This window comes from Doryrhamphus excisus, chromosome 17 (assembly GCF_030265055.1).
Source record: "Doryrhamphus excisus isolate RoL2022-K1 chromosome 17, RoL_Dexc_1.0, whole genome shotgun sequence".
Taxonomy (NCBI): domain Eukaryota; kingdom Metazoa; phylum Chordata; class Actinopteri; order Syngnathiformes; family Syngnathidae; genus Doryrhamphus; species Doryrhamphus excisus.
This window is the reverse complement of record NC_080482.1, coordinates 8,781,734-8,800,063: the sequence shown is the minus strand read 5'-3', so window position 1 is coordinate 8,800,063 and position 18,330 is coordinate 8,781,734. Positions and strand designations below refer to the sequence as shown.

Here is an 18,330-nt window from a genome sequence, read left to right as displayed (position 1 = left end):
ATGTCCACTAATACTAAACGATTCAGGCAGCCCAAATGACTAAAAAAATGTTTTCCCCTCAGTTGCTTTTTCTTGGCACAGAACACCGCCATTATATTTCTTTTCTACTTTATGAGAAACCATAACAAGGGTGTTTTTGCCATAAATGTTAGAATAAAATGTGATTTTTCACAATGGCTCTCATTCATTCCACTTTTAAAGCCATTCTCCTCATAGTACCTCAAAAAGTGGCACTTAAAAAAGGAGGAATCTTAATTTAAAGTCATGTATTTCTGTGTATTATAACACAAAAATGACTTAATATGAGCTAGCTAATCACGTCATTGGGATACATCTATTTTGACTATGAAGCCCTCTAAAAAATAGTACTATAATACTAAAATAGTACATGCTGTGATTATGCATTAACACGTACACTGATGTTAACATGTAATAGTTGCAGTATCTTGACATATTTTGATGATTTAAAACACTACCGAAACTTATTTGCAGTGATACACATACTTATGCTAGTTCTGTTGACAATAACAACAGCCACAACACTTACGATGTCCGCTCTCATTGGGATGGCTGTGTCTTCCAGCACAATAGGTCGGCTTGTTGAGTTTTTGTAGCGAAATTGAGAGCTCGGTATCCACTCCTCCTTCTGTGAATGACGCTGAGGCGAGCGCTTAGCGAGGCGTCGTGTTAGTCCATGAGATAAATATAGTTTTTCATGTTAGCTGCTAAATATAATATCACTTTAGCTTGGTTAATATACAAGTCAGTTCTAAATGGAAGCGTTAGCGTTTGTTTTTTAAGGTTTTTTGTGAGCGCTTTATTTCAAAATAGGTATTTACCATTACTTAAAAATTTAATAAAATTTAATAAAAATTAAATAAAACTTAAAAAATTAAAATAAAAAAGTGCGGTTCCCTTAAACAAAATGGGTATTTCCCATGACTTATGTTGTTAGCTAGCTCATATTAACTTGTTTTCTCACGCTAGAATGCACAGAAAAAGGGAGAGAAATATGTGTTTATAAGGGTTGTGAAAGACAGGCAAAAATTTAAAAAAAAAAAAGTGTGGTTCTCCTTAAACAAAATAGGTATTTCCCAATGACGTATGTTGTTAGCTAGCTCATATTAACGTGTTTTCTCACGCTAGAATACACAGAAAAAGAGAGAGAAATATGTGTTTATAAGGGTTATGAAAGACAGGCAAACATTTTTAAAAAAAGTGTGGTTCCCCTTAAACAAAATAGGTATTTCCCATGACTTGTGTTGTGAGCTAGCTCATATTAACTTTGTTTTCTCACGCTAGAATGCACAGAAAAAGGGAGAGAAATATGTGTTCATCGGGATTGTGAAAGAACGGAAATATATTTTCAAACAGTAAAGTATACATTCATTCATTCATTTTCTACCGGTTATCCTCACGAGGGTCGCGGAGGGTGCTGGAGCCTATCCCAGCTGTCTTCGGGCGAGAGGCGGGGTACACCCTGGACTGGTCGCCACCCAATCACAGGGCATAAAGTACACATTAAATACAAAAATTAAATGTAATAATAAGGAAAATATTTAACACGGTGGACGAGTGGTTAGCATGTTCGAATCTCCATTTGGGCATCTCTGTGTGGAGTTTGCATGTTCTGCATGTTAGGTTAATTAGCGCTTCCAAATTGTCCATCGGTATGAATGTGAGTGTGAATGGTTGTTTGTCTATATGTGCCCTGTGATTGGCTGGCGACCAGTCCAGGGTGTACCCCTTTTATTAGTAAAAATGTATGTTAAATCAGCATACATTTATATAATTAAATGCATAGGATATACAGAGAAGTGTATTTTTCTTCTGCATATTTCTCAGCTCAGCATGGATGAGAAGACAATTAGTGTGTCTAGTTGCGCTACCTAGTGGGGGAGTTGGTGAATTACAGTTGTAAATGAGTCAAAGTGAAGGAAGGCTATACCATATTTGGCCTAGTTGAACTCCTTAGTACCGTTCTAAAGACAAAAATAACACATGGGTTTATGATGACGTTGATGTAATTCAGTTGTGAGTCCACGTTTCCTGACATCTGCTTTAATCTGTCTTTAATCTTACTCTTAATCTGTCCTCTTCCTCTGTCCTCTCATCTCATCCTGGCTCCTGACCAGGCTCTCCGTTCAGAGACGAGATCACGCTGGCCATCCTCCAGCTGCAGGAGAACAACCGACTGGAGATACTCAAGAGGAGGTGGTGGGAAGGAGGACAGTGTCCTAAAGAGGAGGACCACCGTGCCAAAGGTTAGTCCAGCACAATGATGATTATCTTCCATCCTCAGGCATGAAGCTAATGTTCTTGTGGAGGACTCTCATCAGTACAAGAATACTCCAAGGCGGTCGTGTGGTTAGCACGCAGACCTCACAGCTAGGAGACCGGGGTTCAAATCCACCCTCGGCCATCACTGTGTGGAGTTTACATGTTCTCACCGTGCATGCGTGGGTTTTCTCCGGGTACTCCGGTTTCCTCCCACATTCCAAAAACATGCTAGGTTAATTGGCGACTCCAAATTGTCCATAGGTATGAATGTGAGTGTGAATGGTTGTTTGTCTATATGTGCCCTGTGATTGGCTGGCGACCATTCCAGGGTGTACCCCGCCTCTCGCCCAAACACAGCTGGGATAGGCTCCAGCACCCCCGCAACCCTCATGAGGAAAAGCGGTAGAAAATGAATGAATGATGTTATTCTCATAGTTTTGGCTAATATTTTGACTTCAATTAAAAAAGAAGGAATAGATACATACATAATTGGGTATTTTTTTCATATTTTTCATTTCAGTGCGGACCTAAAACTCTAAATCTACTCCACAAATGCCATAATTTAGTCACAGATGGTTAATAACTGGAGATTTATTGGACTCAGCTCATTATGATACAGTTTTATAGCCCACTTAGCATAACTTACTCCCCCTAAATGTCATCTACTCTTCTGAGGTGTTCCTCTAGTTCCACAGTGGACAATTCAGCGTGGTTAACATTTGTTTATCTACCAAGGTTTGGGCATGGAGAACATCGGCGGCATCTTTGTGGTGCTCATCTGCGGCCTCATCATCGCCGTTTTTGTGGCCATCATGGAGTTTGTGTGGTCCACTCGTCGCTCCGCTGAGACCGATGAGGTATGCCCCCATACCTGCCCTCGCCGAACCCGCAGACACACCCCAGTAGGTTCCTCCTGCCAACTTCTTTTTTTTTTTATTTTATCGTGTTGTGCGTCTATGCCGCTATGTCTGTGCGTGTGACTGTATTTTCAGTTGATGTGAACTTGAGCATGTCCTTTTTTTTTTTTTTTTTTAGCGTAGTGTTTGTGACGGTACAGATCTATAAGCAATATTGTCAAGTGTCAATATTTGCTTGCGTATTGCAGTAGTGTGACCTGGCATTAAACGTCGCCGTGTATCTTCTTTTACATGCCTCACATGTACGCTGGTATTCCTCGTTGCCATCTTTGGATTACTTCTCCTTCTTCCCCCATTTCACTGTGCGTCCCCCCCCCCCCCTGTCTCTCGCTGTCCATCAGTGTCTGTTTTCCGACAAAGAGTACTGTTTCTGTTTATGTGAGCACATGACTTTTTCATTTGGACATGAGCGTGTAGTTGTTGTTGTGTGCTGAGATGATGATGAGGATGAGGATGAGGATGATGCTAGCCTTGCTTGAGCGTGTCCATGTCGCCATGATGAACTAAACGACATTTAGTGTTTGTCTTTTGGATTGTAATAACTCTTTCTGCTCTTTGGATACTCTCCATTTCCCCCCGTCACCTCCTCATCCCCAACGGCCCCCCTTCGCTGCTCCTGCACCCTGTTTTCGTTCACCATGCCGTAAATGCGTCAATCCTTTTTCTGTTTGGTTTTCCTTGCTTTTTGTCTCGTTACGCTTGCCTTGCCTACTCTTTGTCTGTGGCGCCCCCCTTTCCCTTCTTCTCCTCCCCTCACCCTGCCTCCCAACTTCAGGTGTCTGTCTGTCAGGAGATGATCACAGAGTTCCGAAACGCCGTCTCCTGTAAGAAGAGTTCCCGCTTGCGTCGGCGTCGGCCCCTGAGCAGCTCGGCGGCGTTGCGTCACCCGAACCGCATCGCTCTGGGAGCCCCCCGACCTTTGCGTCTCGTCCGGGAGATGCGCTTGAGTAATGGAAAACTCTACAGTGGAGCCGGTCCCCTCACAGGCGGAGCTGGAGGAGGTGGTACTGGAGGAGCAGCACCCCCTGATTTGGGGCCCGGTCCCCAACGGCTCCTCGATGATCCTCTGAGTGCCAACGCCACCCCTCCGCCGCAGGCACCCGCTCCGGTGATGCTGCCCACTCGCAGTTGTACCCACGTGAGGATCTGCCAGGAGTGCCGCAGGATCCAGAGCCTGAGATCAGACGGCACTTTGGGATCGGCCACGACAAGGATACCGCCGTCGTCGGCGCCCCTGCCCCGGCTGCCCCCTCCCCCTCCTCCGTCCTCCTCCAACACGGACAGCGAGGGTGGTGGCGGGCCCAGCCCCAGGCGGCTGCACAGCCCCCCGCCTCACACGGTCCGCCCCATTCCACCTCCACAGAACCTCAACAAAACAGACCTTCTGGGGGACCAGGCCTGAGGGGAAGTTACTTACGGAGAAACTGCTTGATCCCAAAAAAACGTGAGGGAACGCAGACAATAACAAGCGGATACAAAATGTGATTATTACCTTTAAAGGAAAAACGACTCAAACCTGTCGAAGCCTGCAGAAACAGCAAAGGCTGCTCGCATGCGCTTTGGACCCAACTGACGGAAGTGCTTCTTTCTTTTCCCTTCTCTCATTGAGGCTTTTCTTCCACGGACACCACCAGGAAGATCCTGCTGTCGAAGAACGTGTTGTACCCGTAAGACTTCTTGAGGATGATTAAATGTTGTTTTATTCATTTGTTGTCTGGTTTTGTTACCATTTGTTCGAAGTGGGCGTTCAATAAAAAAAAAAAAGCCTTTCTTGTGACAAAACGCTGGATTATGACGAAATATGACATGACTTGGGATAATTTGTCGGAGAGTTTTGTGTCCCTCCCTGTTATGTCCCAGCTGCTGGAAGGATGAATGGCTGACACACAATTCAAACAGTAGCAGAGTTTGCATCCTGTATGTGTGTAAGTGTGTGTGTGTGTGTGTGTGTGTATTTAACAAGTGTGTTCAAAGTGAGCAGAACTCAGCAGTCTCCTATTAATGTTAAAAGACACAAAAAAGGTGCCGGAGATCAGGAGCACAAGGCTTTGAAATGTAAAATGAATGTCCCTCATTATCCTGCTTGCTTCCTGTCTTCTCCGCCTTGACTCCGACAGAGCAGAGTAGAGTAGAGGAGAGGGAAAGGCTATGAGAGGTACAGAAATCAGGACAACTAGTACGTGTTGCGCTTTGGAAGACATGCTAGCATACTGTAGATGCAATACAGATAGTTTCATAATCATCAGACAGATGATCATTCATTCATTCATTTTTTACTGCTTATCCTCATGAGGGTCACGGGGGGGGGGGGTGCTGGAAAGGGCGAGAGGCAGGGTACACCCTGGACTGGTCGCCAGCCAATCACAGGGCACATATAGGCAAACAACCATTCACACTCACATTCATACCTATGAACAATTTGGAGTCACAAATTAACCTAGCATGTTTTTGGAATGTGGGTGCATATTGAGTTAATCGTAATAAAATACATCACAAGAAAAACAACAGTGGACCTAAAACAGAGCCTTGAGGTACTCCTGAGTTGCCCAACAGAAATGTCAGATATTAGAAAGGTGATTTAACACAGATATGGGAGAAGTTGACAACAGAAACTACAATGATTTTGTTGCACCCATTTTCTATGCCACTGATTTAGTCATGTATACAGAGCAACATTTTGAAAAAAAAAAAACTGTATATCACTGAGAATGTGTGATGATAACCATAAAACAGAATAATAATATAATAAATAATTCTACATTAATACAATATGGAGCCTATCTCAGCGGTCTTCGGACGAGAGGCGGGGTACACCCTGGACTGGTCGCCAGCCAATGACAGGGCACATATAGACAAACAACCATTCACACTCACATTCATACCTATGGACAATTTGGAGTCGCCAATTAAGCTAGCATGTTTTTGGAATGTGGGTGCATATTCAGTTAATTGTAATAAAATACGTCACAAGAAAAACAACAATGGACCTAAAACAGAGCTGGCCACCCTGGACTGGTGGCCAGCCAATCACAGGGCACATATAGACAAACAACCATTCACACTCACATTCATATCTATGGACAATTTGGAGTCGCCAATTAACCTAGCATGTTTTTGGAATGTGGGAGGAAACCGGAGTACCCAGGGAGAACATGCAAACTCCACAGAGATGGTCAAGGGTGGAATTGAACTCGGGTGTCCTAGCTGTGAGGCCTGCGTGCTAACCACTTATACACTGTGCAGCCGACAGATGGTCAATCAGTCTTAAAAGTTGCTAAGTTCATTGGCAGCCAAACTTTTCAACCAATCTTGTTCAAATTTTACACACATGTGCTTGTCAGTCCCTTAAAGGTGCATAACAATTTTTTTGGTGCTTCAACTAAACCGTAAACCATAAAGTTACAGTAAATATTTTATAGCTGTGTGAGATTTGTCAAGTCGATCCAACTCATTGGGGTTTAACACAGTACCCATGTTTGGGTGCATGTTTTGACACATGTCTCTTTTATGTATGTGGTATGTACTACGTATCAAAAGCAGAAGGACCTGACATCTGAGTCAAAAGGAAGCTACAAAAGGAACTGCTTCCATGATTAGATCTGTCTGCCTGTTAATTCTGGGCATCTTTTTAAAGAGGTTTGTTAACGCGCCAGCAAGCTTTTTTTTTTTGTTTGTTTGTTTTGTTTTCATCTCGCCGTTTTAACTTGGCCGTCCAGCGCAGAGAGGCTGGGTGCCAGAACGATAGACTCAACACAGCCTCGTCAATACTGTCTCAAGCTTTTGATTGCCTAATTACTCCCCTCGCCGACTGGGGACCACTGCCAGGATCGAGCGCATCGACGAGCATACTGATGAATAGATGGAGAGGACACACATTTCCCAGAATCTTTTAATTGCATTGTTAACGTTACACACCCCAACCGATCAATGCACCGCAGAGGTTTTAGGTTTGGACAATGCAAGGCCCTGATGATTCAACAGACTTGTCACCACCACTCTCTCTAGCGCTCAAGTTGATTTTTTTTTTTTTTTAGGTATCTGGCTACATTGAATTTGTGCTACATGAAAGAGTTGCTATGGTTACCAGGATCCGGTGCATCGTTGATTATCCATTCTTGTTTGTGACATTCCTAAAGAAGATTCATGCACCTTGTTTGGTAAAATACTATAAACTAACTTTGTTGTACAGTAACAAAATAAATATATATTATCAGATATATTTTCCACTTCAATACAATACAGCTAGCTCACTCACAGTCACCAAAAGTATACTTGATTCCCAAAGTGGGGCACGTCAATTTCCAAATTGCCAATTAGCGCCTAACGCTCAAAATTACGAGTGCTCCTGAATGCCTCAAAATGCGACGAGATCGCAGCAGGAAGTAGACAACGCGACAAGGTGTTCCTTGCTTTGTGTGCATCATATCAACAAATGAGTAAGTCTGAATGATTACTTTATGCATTGATAGTGTTTAAGCTTGAAGATTGTATTCATATTAGCGTTCCAATTCATCCCCGCACGGCGCTAGCGGTGAAAACCGGTCGTTGTGAGTGGAGATTCACCCGAAAATGAGGCTTTATTGATGGTTGTATGTATTTCAGATACTATTAACATCATGGAAAGACTCCAGTCAGATAATGGACACTTTATACTTCATACGGGATCAAAACTAGCAAACCGCTGTCAGTCCTACTCTTGTAAATCACAGCAAAACGCACCCAAAGTAGGTGATATTTACAAAAGCAACCTCAAGCCATTAGCTATGTAGCTAAAGCTAGAGCGCTTCTTCATGGAGTTGTCCAGCCTTTTAAAACCCACTGGTAGTAGTTCAAACTGAAACTGGAGTTATTCTACACTTAATCAAACTTAAAAACTAGAAGATGTTTCAGATATCGCTGGCTGCGTAAGACTTCAAAACGTAGTATTAGCTTGTCTATGTTACTACTTCCTGAAACTACACTCCAAGCATCATGGGAGATGTAGTTCTAAGTCAGAAATTGACCATGTGACTGTACAAGCCACGGGATAGAAAGCATGAGAAAAAGTTGCATCTTATACACCGGATATTACGGTAAGTCCAACAAAGTTGTAGTGAAAATGTGTCTAAATGTAGCCTTGATGCTGGAATTTACACAATTTAAATGCGCTTTTAGTCAGCCCGACTGGGAACACGGTGTTTTTTTAATGAACTTTAATGCTAATTAGCTGAGATTGTCCGCACCTGTTTCCTATAGTGTGTCGCCAAGAAATATAATGATGCACTTTATCCACTTTAAACATATACATGGTGACTTTACACACATATATAACAGCAATGTAACATTAAGGAGTGGGATAGGAGGACACAAACAACACTAGCATAGCTATGCGTCCTATTGTGCTAACATTACTCTCATATTTTAATAGCAACATCATGCTAGGCTAACTTATTTGATGACGTGACTAATAGTTGGGTTAATTTAAATATGTGTAGCGAAACCTCCTAGCAGTGGTATTATGTTCTTTAATAATGTCATGAAAAGGCAGCCAATTCAAAAAGGGAGTGTTTGAGCCGGAGATTATAGATTTTTTTTTTTTTTTTTTTTTTTTTTTTTTTACATTTGGTCCCCATAAATCGAATCTAGAGACACATATCACCATGTCATTAAGAAGTCCATTAAGGGACCTTAAAGGTTAATCTGTGAGCCTTTAACTACCTAATCTATAAAATTTACCTTACAAATCCAATCGCTAGCACCAACCATCGTAACACTTTTCCCTAAACCGCTAACCTGAGTCACCAACACCCTTAACACTAAACCCGTTAATGTACATTGAAACCCTCTAAGTACCTTTTTAACAATGTGACCATCGCCAAGCCCATAAACATTAGCCGTTAAATCGAATCCCAAAGTGCAGTGGAGCGTGGAAAGAGTCCAGACCCGACAGTATACTGTAGCGTCACTCACAATGAGTTTTTCGGTGAAATTCAGGATCTGAACATGGATGGAAGGGTTTAGTGTAAGGTTGTGTTGAATATCGTTTCATTCTTTTAATTAGTTGCTATGATATTCCAAGTGGATTGATTGATCATATTCTAATCAAAGGGGAGGAAACTTGAATGTTCAATGTTTTTGTCTTCTTTGGTTGAACTTCCTGACACTCGAGTTTATGAATGTAACGCTGATTCTCATCTGTTTCTTACCTCTCCAGTGCTGCATTAACTCGTTTTCGAAAGCCAATTTACATTTTAAGCAGTCTCAAAACGATGCAAAACTCCCATCAAAAGGCAAAAGCCTTTAGAAAACTTTAAGCAAAGCTCCTATCAGTCTACAGTTGCGCATTTTGCCCGATAACATTTGCAATACATGTGTTTCCTGATGAGGCAGTCATCAGAAGAAACATGGCGGATATCATGTGTGGGTGACATGATTACCATGCACACACACACACACACACACGTTTCTCAATTTCTTGGAGTTTGTGTAAATGACCTCAAAGACAAATTTCAATTGTCATCTTATATGATAGAAAACTAACTAACTAAAAGATGTACAAAAGATGTTTTCTATGTGATCTTTATATCAACGAGTTGCACTGAACAATAATGCTACATTCTGTTGAAAGTAAAACAAACATCCAAGAAAACCCAAATAAGTCAGTTGTTTGTCAACTGGGATAGGCTCCAGCACACCCCTGCGACCCTAATGAGGAGATGGATGGGTGGACCTTTAGGGGACTGGCAGTCAGGTGTGTGTAAATTTTTTTCAAAATTGCTTGAGTGGTTAGCATGTAGGCCACACAGTCAGGAGATCGGGAAAACATGGGTTTGATTCTCCCCGTGCATGCATGGGTTTTCTTTGAGTACTCCAGTTTCCTCCCACATTCCAAAAACATGTTAGGTTAATTGGCGACTCCAAATTGGCATATCCCAGCTGACTTTGGGCAAGAGACGGGGTACAGTCTGGACTGGTCGGCAGCCAATCACAGTACACATATAGCCAAACAACCATTCACACTCACATTCATACCTATGGACAATTTTGGAGTCGCCAATTAACCTAGCATGTTTTTGGAATGTGGGAGGAAACCGGAGTACCCGGGGAAACAGAGATTTGAACCCTGATCTTTCAGATCTCCTGACTGCGTGGCCAACATGCTAACCACTAGGACACTGTGCACATAAACCTCAAATAATCAATTTATCCAATGAGAGAATCATCCATGGTATGACTATTTTGACAACCAAACAGACTATTTTGCATATGATGCCTTATACAATGGAGTGGTGCCAGCATGTTTTGCAGAGAGCAACCATTAGACCTGAGTATTGACAATCATTTGTCACAAATTGGGGTTACCAAAGTGCAGCCCAGGGGCTCATATGTTGACGCCAACAACCAATAATAACACAAAGCCCTCAAAATATCTGTCAAACCTTTCTACAAAACAAATATATATAATTGACATATAGGGGGCGGCACGGTGGTCTAGGGGTTATTGCGCAGACCTCACAGCTAGGAGACCAGGGTTCAATCCCACCATCGGGCATCTCTGTGTGGAGTTTGCATGTTCTCCCCGTGCATGCGTGGGTTTTCTCCGGGTACTCCGGTTTCCTCCCACATTCCAAAAACATGCTAGGTTAATTGGCGACTCCAAATTGTCCATAGGTATGAATGTGAGTGTGAATGGTTGTTTGTCTATAAGTGCCCTGTGATTGGCTGGCGACCAGTCCAGAGTGTACCCCGTCTCTTGCCCAAAGACAGCTGGGATAGGCTCCAGCACCCCCTGCAACTCTTGTGAGGAAAAGCGGTAGAAAATGAATGAATGAATAATTGAAATATATATATACAATATGTATTTAAATATATTGTGTATATATTTTTTTTAGGTGTGTGTATATATCCTAGAGGCTGGAGGGGTGTAGGCTCACGGCAAAGACCAGAGATCTTGCGTTCAAAAAGGTTGGTGACCACTTGGTTTACATCAAGCAGATCTAATCAGTTGGAAATTGTGCTCAATGTAGAGTAACCGTGTTATCCGTAGCTACCTGTACTTCATGATTTGCAAAGATGTACCCAAACATTGGGACATGTACTAAGACATTTGCAATTTAATGAATGAATGAGAAATCCAATACTGTTGTGGATAAATAGCCAGGTAAGGCTTTGTCCTTGTTATTTTGAGAATGTCATTTCCATTTCAATGGAGGAAAGCTGTAATACGTTTGCTGGTGTTTTCTATCATTTTGTCACTTGATAGGAGAGGCAGGAATCAGAGGTACGTCCCTGTATGAAAATCAATAGGAAGGGAGGGTCACAAAACAAATCGTGTTGTGAGTGGTCACTCTGAAATAAAACAGAGTGCTTTGTCTTATTTCTTTTTTTCCGGGATGGATTTTTTTGGGTCATATTTCTATACTAGTGCTAAATGGATTATTGGAACAGAGTCATTCATAAATATTCTGATTACATTGTTGATATTATTCCTATTGAAGAACAAGAAGATCTTTATTGTACTTGTGGGTGATGGGAGGGGGCGGACATTCACCCTGTTGTGCAAACTCATAGACAGATAAACTTGTTTTGGAATAAAACTATGAAAACAGAGCCAACGGTCTTCTGCTTTTTGGCGTGTCTGTATGTGAATTGGATTGCAAACTTGCTTGTGAGTTTTGTAAATATTAATAGTCAGTCAGACATTTGCCATGAGAATGAAGGAAAATGTATGTACCTTTAATATTTAATTTAGTCATTCATACAAAAATATTTCTAAGTATTTTTTTTGAATTATGTATAAAATTTTATATTTATTGTTTATTATATATTATCTTTTCAATCATTCAGGTTGTATTTAGATTTTAAGTAATTTATTATTTTTGTCATTCTAATTAATTTTTTTGATTAATTCAATTATATTAAATCAACATTTTTGTATTTATAAAATTTCAATGTATATTACATTTTTATTTATACTTAATTTCTTTGTCAACAATTTTCTATCAAATTTAAAATATATATAAATAAAATAACCTCCTAAATATAATTTACTATGGTTATTTATTCATTGCTGAGATTTTTTTGTTTTATTTATACTATAGTCATAGTTTTTTTTTTCAAATATCATTGCTGTGTTACATTAAAAAAAAAATCATAGATGTCATTAGATTAGCTTTGTTGAGCTATTTGGAAAAAAACCCATACATTTACGATGGTTATGTATTTATTCATTTTGCATTTATAGTTTAATAAATTTCAAATATTATATATATTTTTGCTAAGTTTTTCTTTAAAATTGTTCAAGAAAAAAAAATCACAGCTTTTACTTATGTTGTCTAATTTGTGCATTATCAGTTTTATTTTGTATTTACTGTTTAATTTAAACTTTTCCAGTATTTAAGTTTGATTTGCGCTGAAATTTGTGTGGCTACAAAAAATAAAAAATCGCAGGTTGGTAGGTTGAAGGGATTTTAATGAAAAGTGACAATGTATTTTCTTGGTTTATTTATTCTTTTTTTTAATTTACTCATTCTTTACCTTAAAGGATGTGATGAAAGAATCTCTTGGGAGGAAGGGAGTGGGGGGGAGGGGGGTTTGAGGGCGGGCGATTTCAACTCCTGACAACAAAACCTTCAACTTCCTGCGTGAGGAAGCTGTGTGGGCACGTCAAACATCCGCTACAGCGTCTGTGTGTGTGGAAGACAGTCAGGCCATGAAAGGAGTGAAGAAGTGAAAGAAACACATCACATCGGCACAGATAATGCGGTTAATACAGGAGGAACAAATGTTCTCACCACGATTCACATGGGTCTTGACACATGTCTCACGTCTGGCAAAGGGAGATATATTTAAAAAAAAAAAAGTAGTTTATCACAAACTGTTGGCCCAAAAATATTCCTCTATTCAAACATCTGACCGTTTTCTAAGGATGATGACATAGGTCGTGGCCGCCATGCCCACTATGATCAGCAGGAACCCTCCCAAAGCGATCATCCGTAATGTCCAATCTGTGAAGACTGTATAGGAGACACAATGTGACTGAGGATACAAAGTCAAAGCTGACACATATTACTGTTAAATTCCGCACTGAAATTAATTATAATTGAACATAATCGCTTTCCGTGTCGAATAGTCGCCATAATACAGCCTTAATTAACCGTATATGTTTCACCGCTTAAATCCAAATTGTCTGACACTCAAAGGCAGGGGTGTCCATAGTGCGGCCTGGTAGCCATTTGCTGGCTGCAGCACATAAAAAATTTAAAAAAAGCTGAAATGTTGATACTAATTTTAAATAAAAGGACAGGATTGTAATATATTTGTATGTTTTTGAATTTAAATCAAGCTGCATGTTCTCCCCGTGTATGCGTGGGTTTTCTCCGGGTACTCCGGTTTCCTCCCACATTCCAAAAACATGCTAGGTTAATTGGTGATTCCAAATTGTCCATAGGTATGAATGTGAGTGTGAATGGTTGTTTGTCTATATGTGTCCTGTGATTGGCTGGCGACCAGTCCAGGGTGTACCCCGCCTCTCGCCCAAAGACAGCTGGGATAGGCTCCAGCACCCCCACGACCCTTATGAGGATAAGTGGTAGAAAAAGAATGAATGAATGATTATTATGATTAGCAGAAGTGGTTAGCATGTAGACCACACAGTCAGGGGATCGGGAAGACCTGGGTTCGATTCTCTGCTTGAGCATCTCTGTGAGGAGTTTGCATGTTCTCCCTGTGTATGTGTGGGTTTTCTCCGGGTACTCCAGTTTCCTCCCACATTCCAAAAACATGCTAGGTTAATTGGCGACTCCAAATTGTCCATAGGTATGAATGTGAGTGTGTCTCGCCCAAAGACAGCTGGGATAAGCTCCAGCACCCCCCACGACCCTCGTGAGGAAAAGCAGTAGAAAATGAATGAATGAATAATTGAAATATATATACAATATGTATTTAAATATATTGTGTATATATTTTTTCTAGGCGTGTATATATATCTTAGAGGCTGGAGTTGTGTAAGGCGTATAGAAAGATAAAGATAATTTAAACAAAAAAGCTAAAAGATACCACACGTCTTAACATTTATTTACCCAACACTAGTTTCTTTAATTGTAGCAAAACATTTGAATCAGACTTTAACGTGTTATTATGAACAACGTGGGGTTGCATTCAAAGACACCATGTAAAATACTCTAGCAATGAGGAACAACTACGCTGTCGTCCAGGTCGTCACTCAGCCTCTCCTCTTCCTTCTTGGGTAAAAGAAGAGGGCTTAGTTCGGGTCGTCAGGTGGCCACCCTCCTTCATTGGTGTTTCGATGATAGGCCCAACACCTGGCATCCCAGGTGTGTGCCCCCCCCCTCTTGCTTTGAACCCAGCAAGGGTCCTTGCGCTTGATCCAGAGCCACTGCCACTCCAGTTCTATTTATCTATGTAATGATAGTTCTATATAATGGCGGGTCGAGGTAGGAATGGTGTTAAAGATACAGATGTAAGTGACAATGATGATTGCTCTGTGTGTTTGAATGATGAGGAAGTGTATCACAAGTGGATCGGTTATTTTGATAAAGCGGTATCGCGTGGAGATGGGGATCTGACTATATCTGAGCTCGGTGACGTTATAGTATGCACTTTTGATGAGTAAATTCACTCCCACTACAAACTGTGGGTCATACTGGTGATTTTTCTCATTTACAGAATTCCTTTATTATTCATTCATTCATTCATTCATTCATTCATTCATTCATTTTCTTCCGCTTTTTCCTCACGAGTGTCGCGGGGGGTTCTGGAGCCTATCCCAGCTGTCTTCGGGCGAGAGGCGGGGTACACCGTGGACTGGTCGCCAGCCAATCACAGGGCACATACAAGTCTGTTGGGTTATGCTATTCTTGTAACATAACTTTTTTTTCACAACCTAATTTTCCAAAAACTGCTGCTAAATGATAATGTTACTAAACTGACATTTTTCCTCGTCTTAGGTTATCATAAAATTTAAAAATTTAAAAATAATTTTTTTCTTGTTAGATTACATCATTTTTCGCTGACTTTTTTTTTACATTATTCTTGTGAAGTTACTGCTGATTTTTTATTTCCTTGTTATATTCTATTTTTATAATGATGGGCAAGCCCCAAATGACCCCCAGGCTCCAATTTTGACTGTAAAAAAAAAGGCAAAAAACATGTAAATGTTTGTTTTTTATGCTGGACTGATAATGTTTTTTTTTCATCAAATAGTGCAATTTCCCACTTTGTTCGATAGTCCTTGAATGCACCATAGTTGCTGTGAAATAAAGTGGCGCTGGCCCTGTCCCAAAAATTTTCTACCGCTTTTCGTCACGAGGGTCGCGGGGGTGCTGGAGCCTATCCCAGCTGTCTTCGGCGAGAGGCGGGGTACACCCTGGACTGGTCGCCAGCCAATCACAGGGCACATATAGACAAACAACCATTCACACTCACATTCATACCTATGGACAATTTGAAGTCGCTAATTAACCTAGCATGTTTTTGGAATGTGGGTGCATATTCAGTTAATCGTAATAAAATATATCACAAGAAAAACAACAATGGACCTAAAACAGAGCCTTGGTTGTACCTGACCAACAGCGATGTCAGATTTTAGAAAGGTGATTTAACACGGATATTGGAGAAGTCGACAACAGAAACTACAATGATTTTGTTGCATATCCATCCAATCCATTTTCTATGCCACTGATTTAGTCATGTATACAGAGCAACATTTTGGGGGAAAAAAAACTGGGTATCACTGAGAATGTGTGATGATAACCATAAAACAGAATAATAATATAATAAATAATTCTTCTAATTAACCTAGCATGTTTTTGGAATGTGGGAGGAAACCGGAGTACCCGGAGAAAACCCACGCATGCACGGGGAGAAAATGCAACCTCCACACAGAGATGGCCGAGGGTGGAATTGAACCCTGGTCTCCTAGGTGTGAGGTCTGCACGCTAACCACTCGACCACCGTGCCACCCAGAATGCCTTTATCTCAAACTATTTTCAGGTTACAACCTGATACATCCGGTTAGTAGGTTTAAAAAAAAAGGGTCTAACGCCTATAAAGTTTAAGTTGAGTTCCCATGTTTTGAGTGACATGTCATGTTGCATTCTAATTGTTTCTAAACCCAAACACAACCATCGCTGACTCACTCACCGTGCACAACAAGATTGGTGGTTGTCTTGTGTCTTAAGTCTCCAAGGAAGAAAGATATGAAGCAGGTATAATTCCCTGCATCAGACGCTCTTGTGTCCTTGATGATCAAATCTTGACCTGCCAACTCTATTCTGCCCATCAGTTGACTGTCATGCACATGGACTTCATTAACCTTGCAATCATAGGAGATAAGAGGAGCTGCTACTCCATCTGCTTTCACCAAGTACCAGGAAATACAATTCCAGGGCAATAATAGATTTTTTCGATAGGTGCCACACGACAGGGTGACATCCTGCCCGGTAGAGGTGCGTACTTGGAAATCTGCTGCTGACAGACAAGAAGGCACTGTGTTGGAAGAGCAAAGACAAGGATAGTAATGTAAATAACAGTAATGTTTTTACATATAGTTATCATGTCACAAACGGGCACGACCGTGCATCAGTCACTGTTTTGGTTTTTGTCTGCTTGTTTCGGGTAGTTTGGCTCAAGTCAGTTGGAAAACTGCTTGAAGGACAAAACGCGGTGCTTTTGAGAAAAATACACTCAGTATGGCTAACATGGCTAATACACATAATTTTGAACAGATACAGACAGTGGTGTACTCGCTCATCCCTACTGCTAACTCAAAACAGTTTTTGTACCATTTCTTCTTTTTGCATTATGACACGCTACTTAAAACCTCCTGTCGATTCAACAACAATCTGCTGTTGCGCTAAAGTTAAACAAAACAAAACTTACCGCAGATGAACATGTAAATATACCACAATATGGCAGGGGTTGCCTTGTCCTCCATTCTCCTTATGAAGGACAACAATATGAAAATGAAAGCGGAATCAAATTTGGGGAAAAAAAACTGTCAAAAAACAGGAAGTTAATTTCTCAGATAAGTCAGTTATTTGATCACATTTTGACTTTCGATAGTGGAGTTTTGTGAGCGCTAAAAACCCTAGTCCTATAATAAAAAACTTCAACGTAGCGGCTCAAATCCTACTAAAACAGGCGACAACCGAGACAGGAAGAAAAAACAAGAAGTTGGACAAGTGTGGACTGACGTGTGCAGGATTTAGTACAAAAAATTATTTTGTCATTGTGTCATGAAAAACACAAACGGGTAGTGATACTGGTGATACTTAACCACAATGCTAACATAACCCTAGCCCTAACCCTATAACCCAAACCTTAACTCAAACCCTGGGGTTCATTCATTCATTTTCTACCGCTTATCCTCACGAGGGTCGCGGGAGGTGCTGGAGCCTATCCCAGCTGTCATCGGGCGAGAGGCGGGGTACACCCTGGATGCCAGCCAATCACAGGGAACATATAGACAAACAACCATTCACACTCACATTCATACCTATGGACAATTTGGAGTCACCAATTAACCTAGCATGTTTTTGGAATGTGGGAGGAAACCGGGGATGCACTGGGAGACGATGCAAACTCCACACAGAGATGGCCGATGTTGAATTGAACTATGGTCTCCTAGCTGTGAGGCCTACCTGCTAACCACTCGCCCGCCATGCAACCGGGTTTAGACCTAATGTGGTCTTTGAGGTCAAGGTATCAACACAGGCACCATCTTCCTGTTTTGCCATGAATTTATGAAAAGTGTTTTCTGCACGGCAGTCTAGTGGTTAGCGCATAGACCTCACAGCGAGGAGTTCAATCCCAACCTCGGCCATCTCTGTGTGGAGTTTGCATGTTCTCACCGTGCATGCAAGGTGTACCCCGCCTCTCGAAGACAGCTGGGATAGGCTCCAGCACCCCCGCAACCCTTGTGAGGCTAAGCAGTAGAAAATGAAAAGTGTTTCTCCCCTTCTTTATCAAAATGTTGGCACTGAGATGAGAAACACCACTGAATTCAAGAAATAACTCCATAACAAAACAGGAAGGTTGTGTCTGTGTTGATCTCTCTGCAGCATCGTGTCTTTGGGAACAGTCTTGTTAAGAATCAGCTCTTTAGTGAAGGTAAAAATAACCTTAAATGCTC

General features: G+C 41.2%; 2 protein-coding genes across 4 annotated transcripts in view; one reads left to right on the top strand and one right to left on the bottom strand.

Annotated features, from left to right (window-relative positions):
* Nucleotides 1-18,330, top strand: part of grik5 (glutamate receptor, ionotropic, kainate 5) — a 194,757-nt gene that overhangs the window by 152,116 nt on the left and 24,311 nt on the right. Inside the window, exons 21-24 of one of the 2 annotated variants that reach the window (XM_058053106.1) lie at nucleotides 2,136-2,264; nucleotides 3,016-3,137; nucleotides 3,973-7,633; nucleotides 11,069-11,141. In XM_058053106.1, the coding sequence (XP_057909089.1) occupies nucleotides 2,136-2,264; nucleotides 3,016-3,137; nucleotides 3,973-4,599 (878 nt within the window). In that variant the 3' untranslated portion in view covers nucleotides 4,600-7,633; nucleotides 11,069-11,141. Of the gene's footprint in view, nucleotides 1-2,135; nucleotides 2,265-3,015; nucleotides 3,183-3,972; nucleotides 7,634-11,068; nucleotides 11,142-18,330 lie in introns of both variants that reach the window. The other variant, XM_058053105.1, reaches the window with a different exon arrangement.
* LOC131105228 (uncharacterized) lies at nucleotides 12,673-17,345 on the bottom strand. Of its 2 annotated transcripts, XM_058053127.1 has the most exons (5): nucleotides 17,079-17,345; nucleotides 16,341-16,685; nucleotides 13,093-13,192; nucleotides 12,971-13,005; nucleotides 12,673-12,862 (listed from the first exon to the last, which is right to left on the bottom strand). In XM_058053127.1, the coding sequence occupies exons 1-5, from the start codon at nucleotides 17,131-17,133 to the stop codon at nucleotides 12,843-12,845; spliced, it is 555 nt and encodes a 184-aa protein (XP_057909110.1). In that variant the 5' UTR covers nucleotides 17,134-17,345; the 3' UTR covers nucleotides 12,673-12,842. The 2 variants fall into 2 exon arrangements, with proteins under 2 accessions (XP_057909110.1, XP_057909109.1); XM_058053126.1 differs by having other exon boundaries at nucleotides 12,673-13,005.

Excerpts from the sequence above, each read along its gene's own strand:
- LOC131105228 (XM_058053126.1), bottom strand. The coding sequence starts at position 17,133 with ATGGAGGACAAGGCAACCCCTGCCATATTGTGGTATATTTACATGTTC. Across the intron at positions 13,193-16,340 it reads CACCAATCTTGTTGTGCACG|TCTTCACAGATTGGACATTA; the intron begins GTGAGTGAGTCA and ends TCTCCTATACAG. Across the intron at positions 13,006-13,092 it reads GTCATCATCCTTAGAAAACG|ACGTGAGACATGTGTCAAGA; the intron begins GTCAGATGTTTG and ends TCCCTTTGCCAG.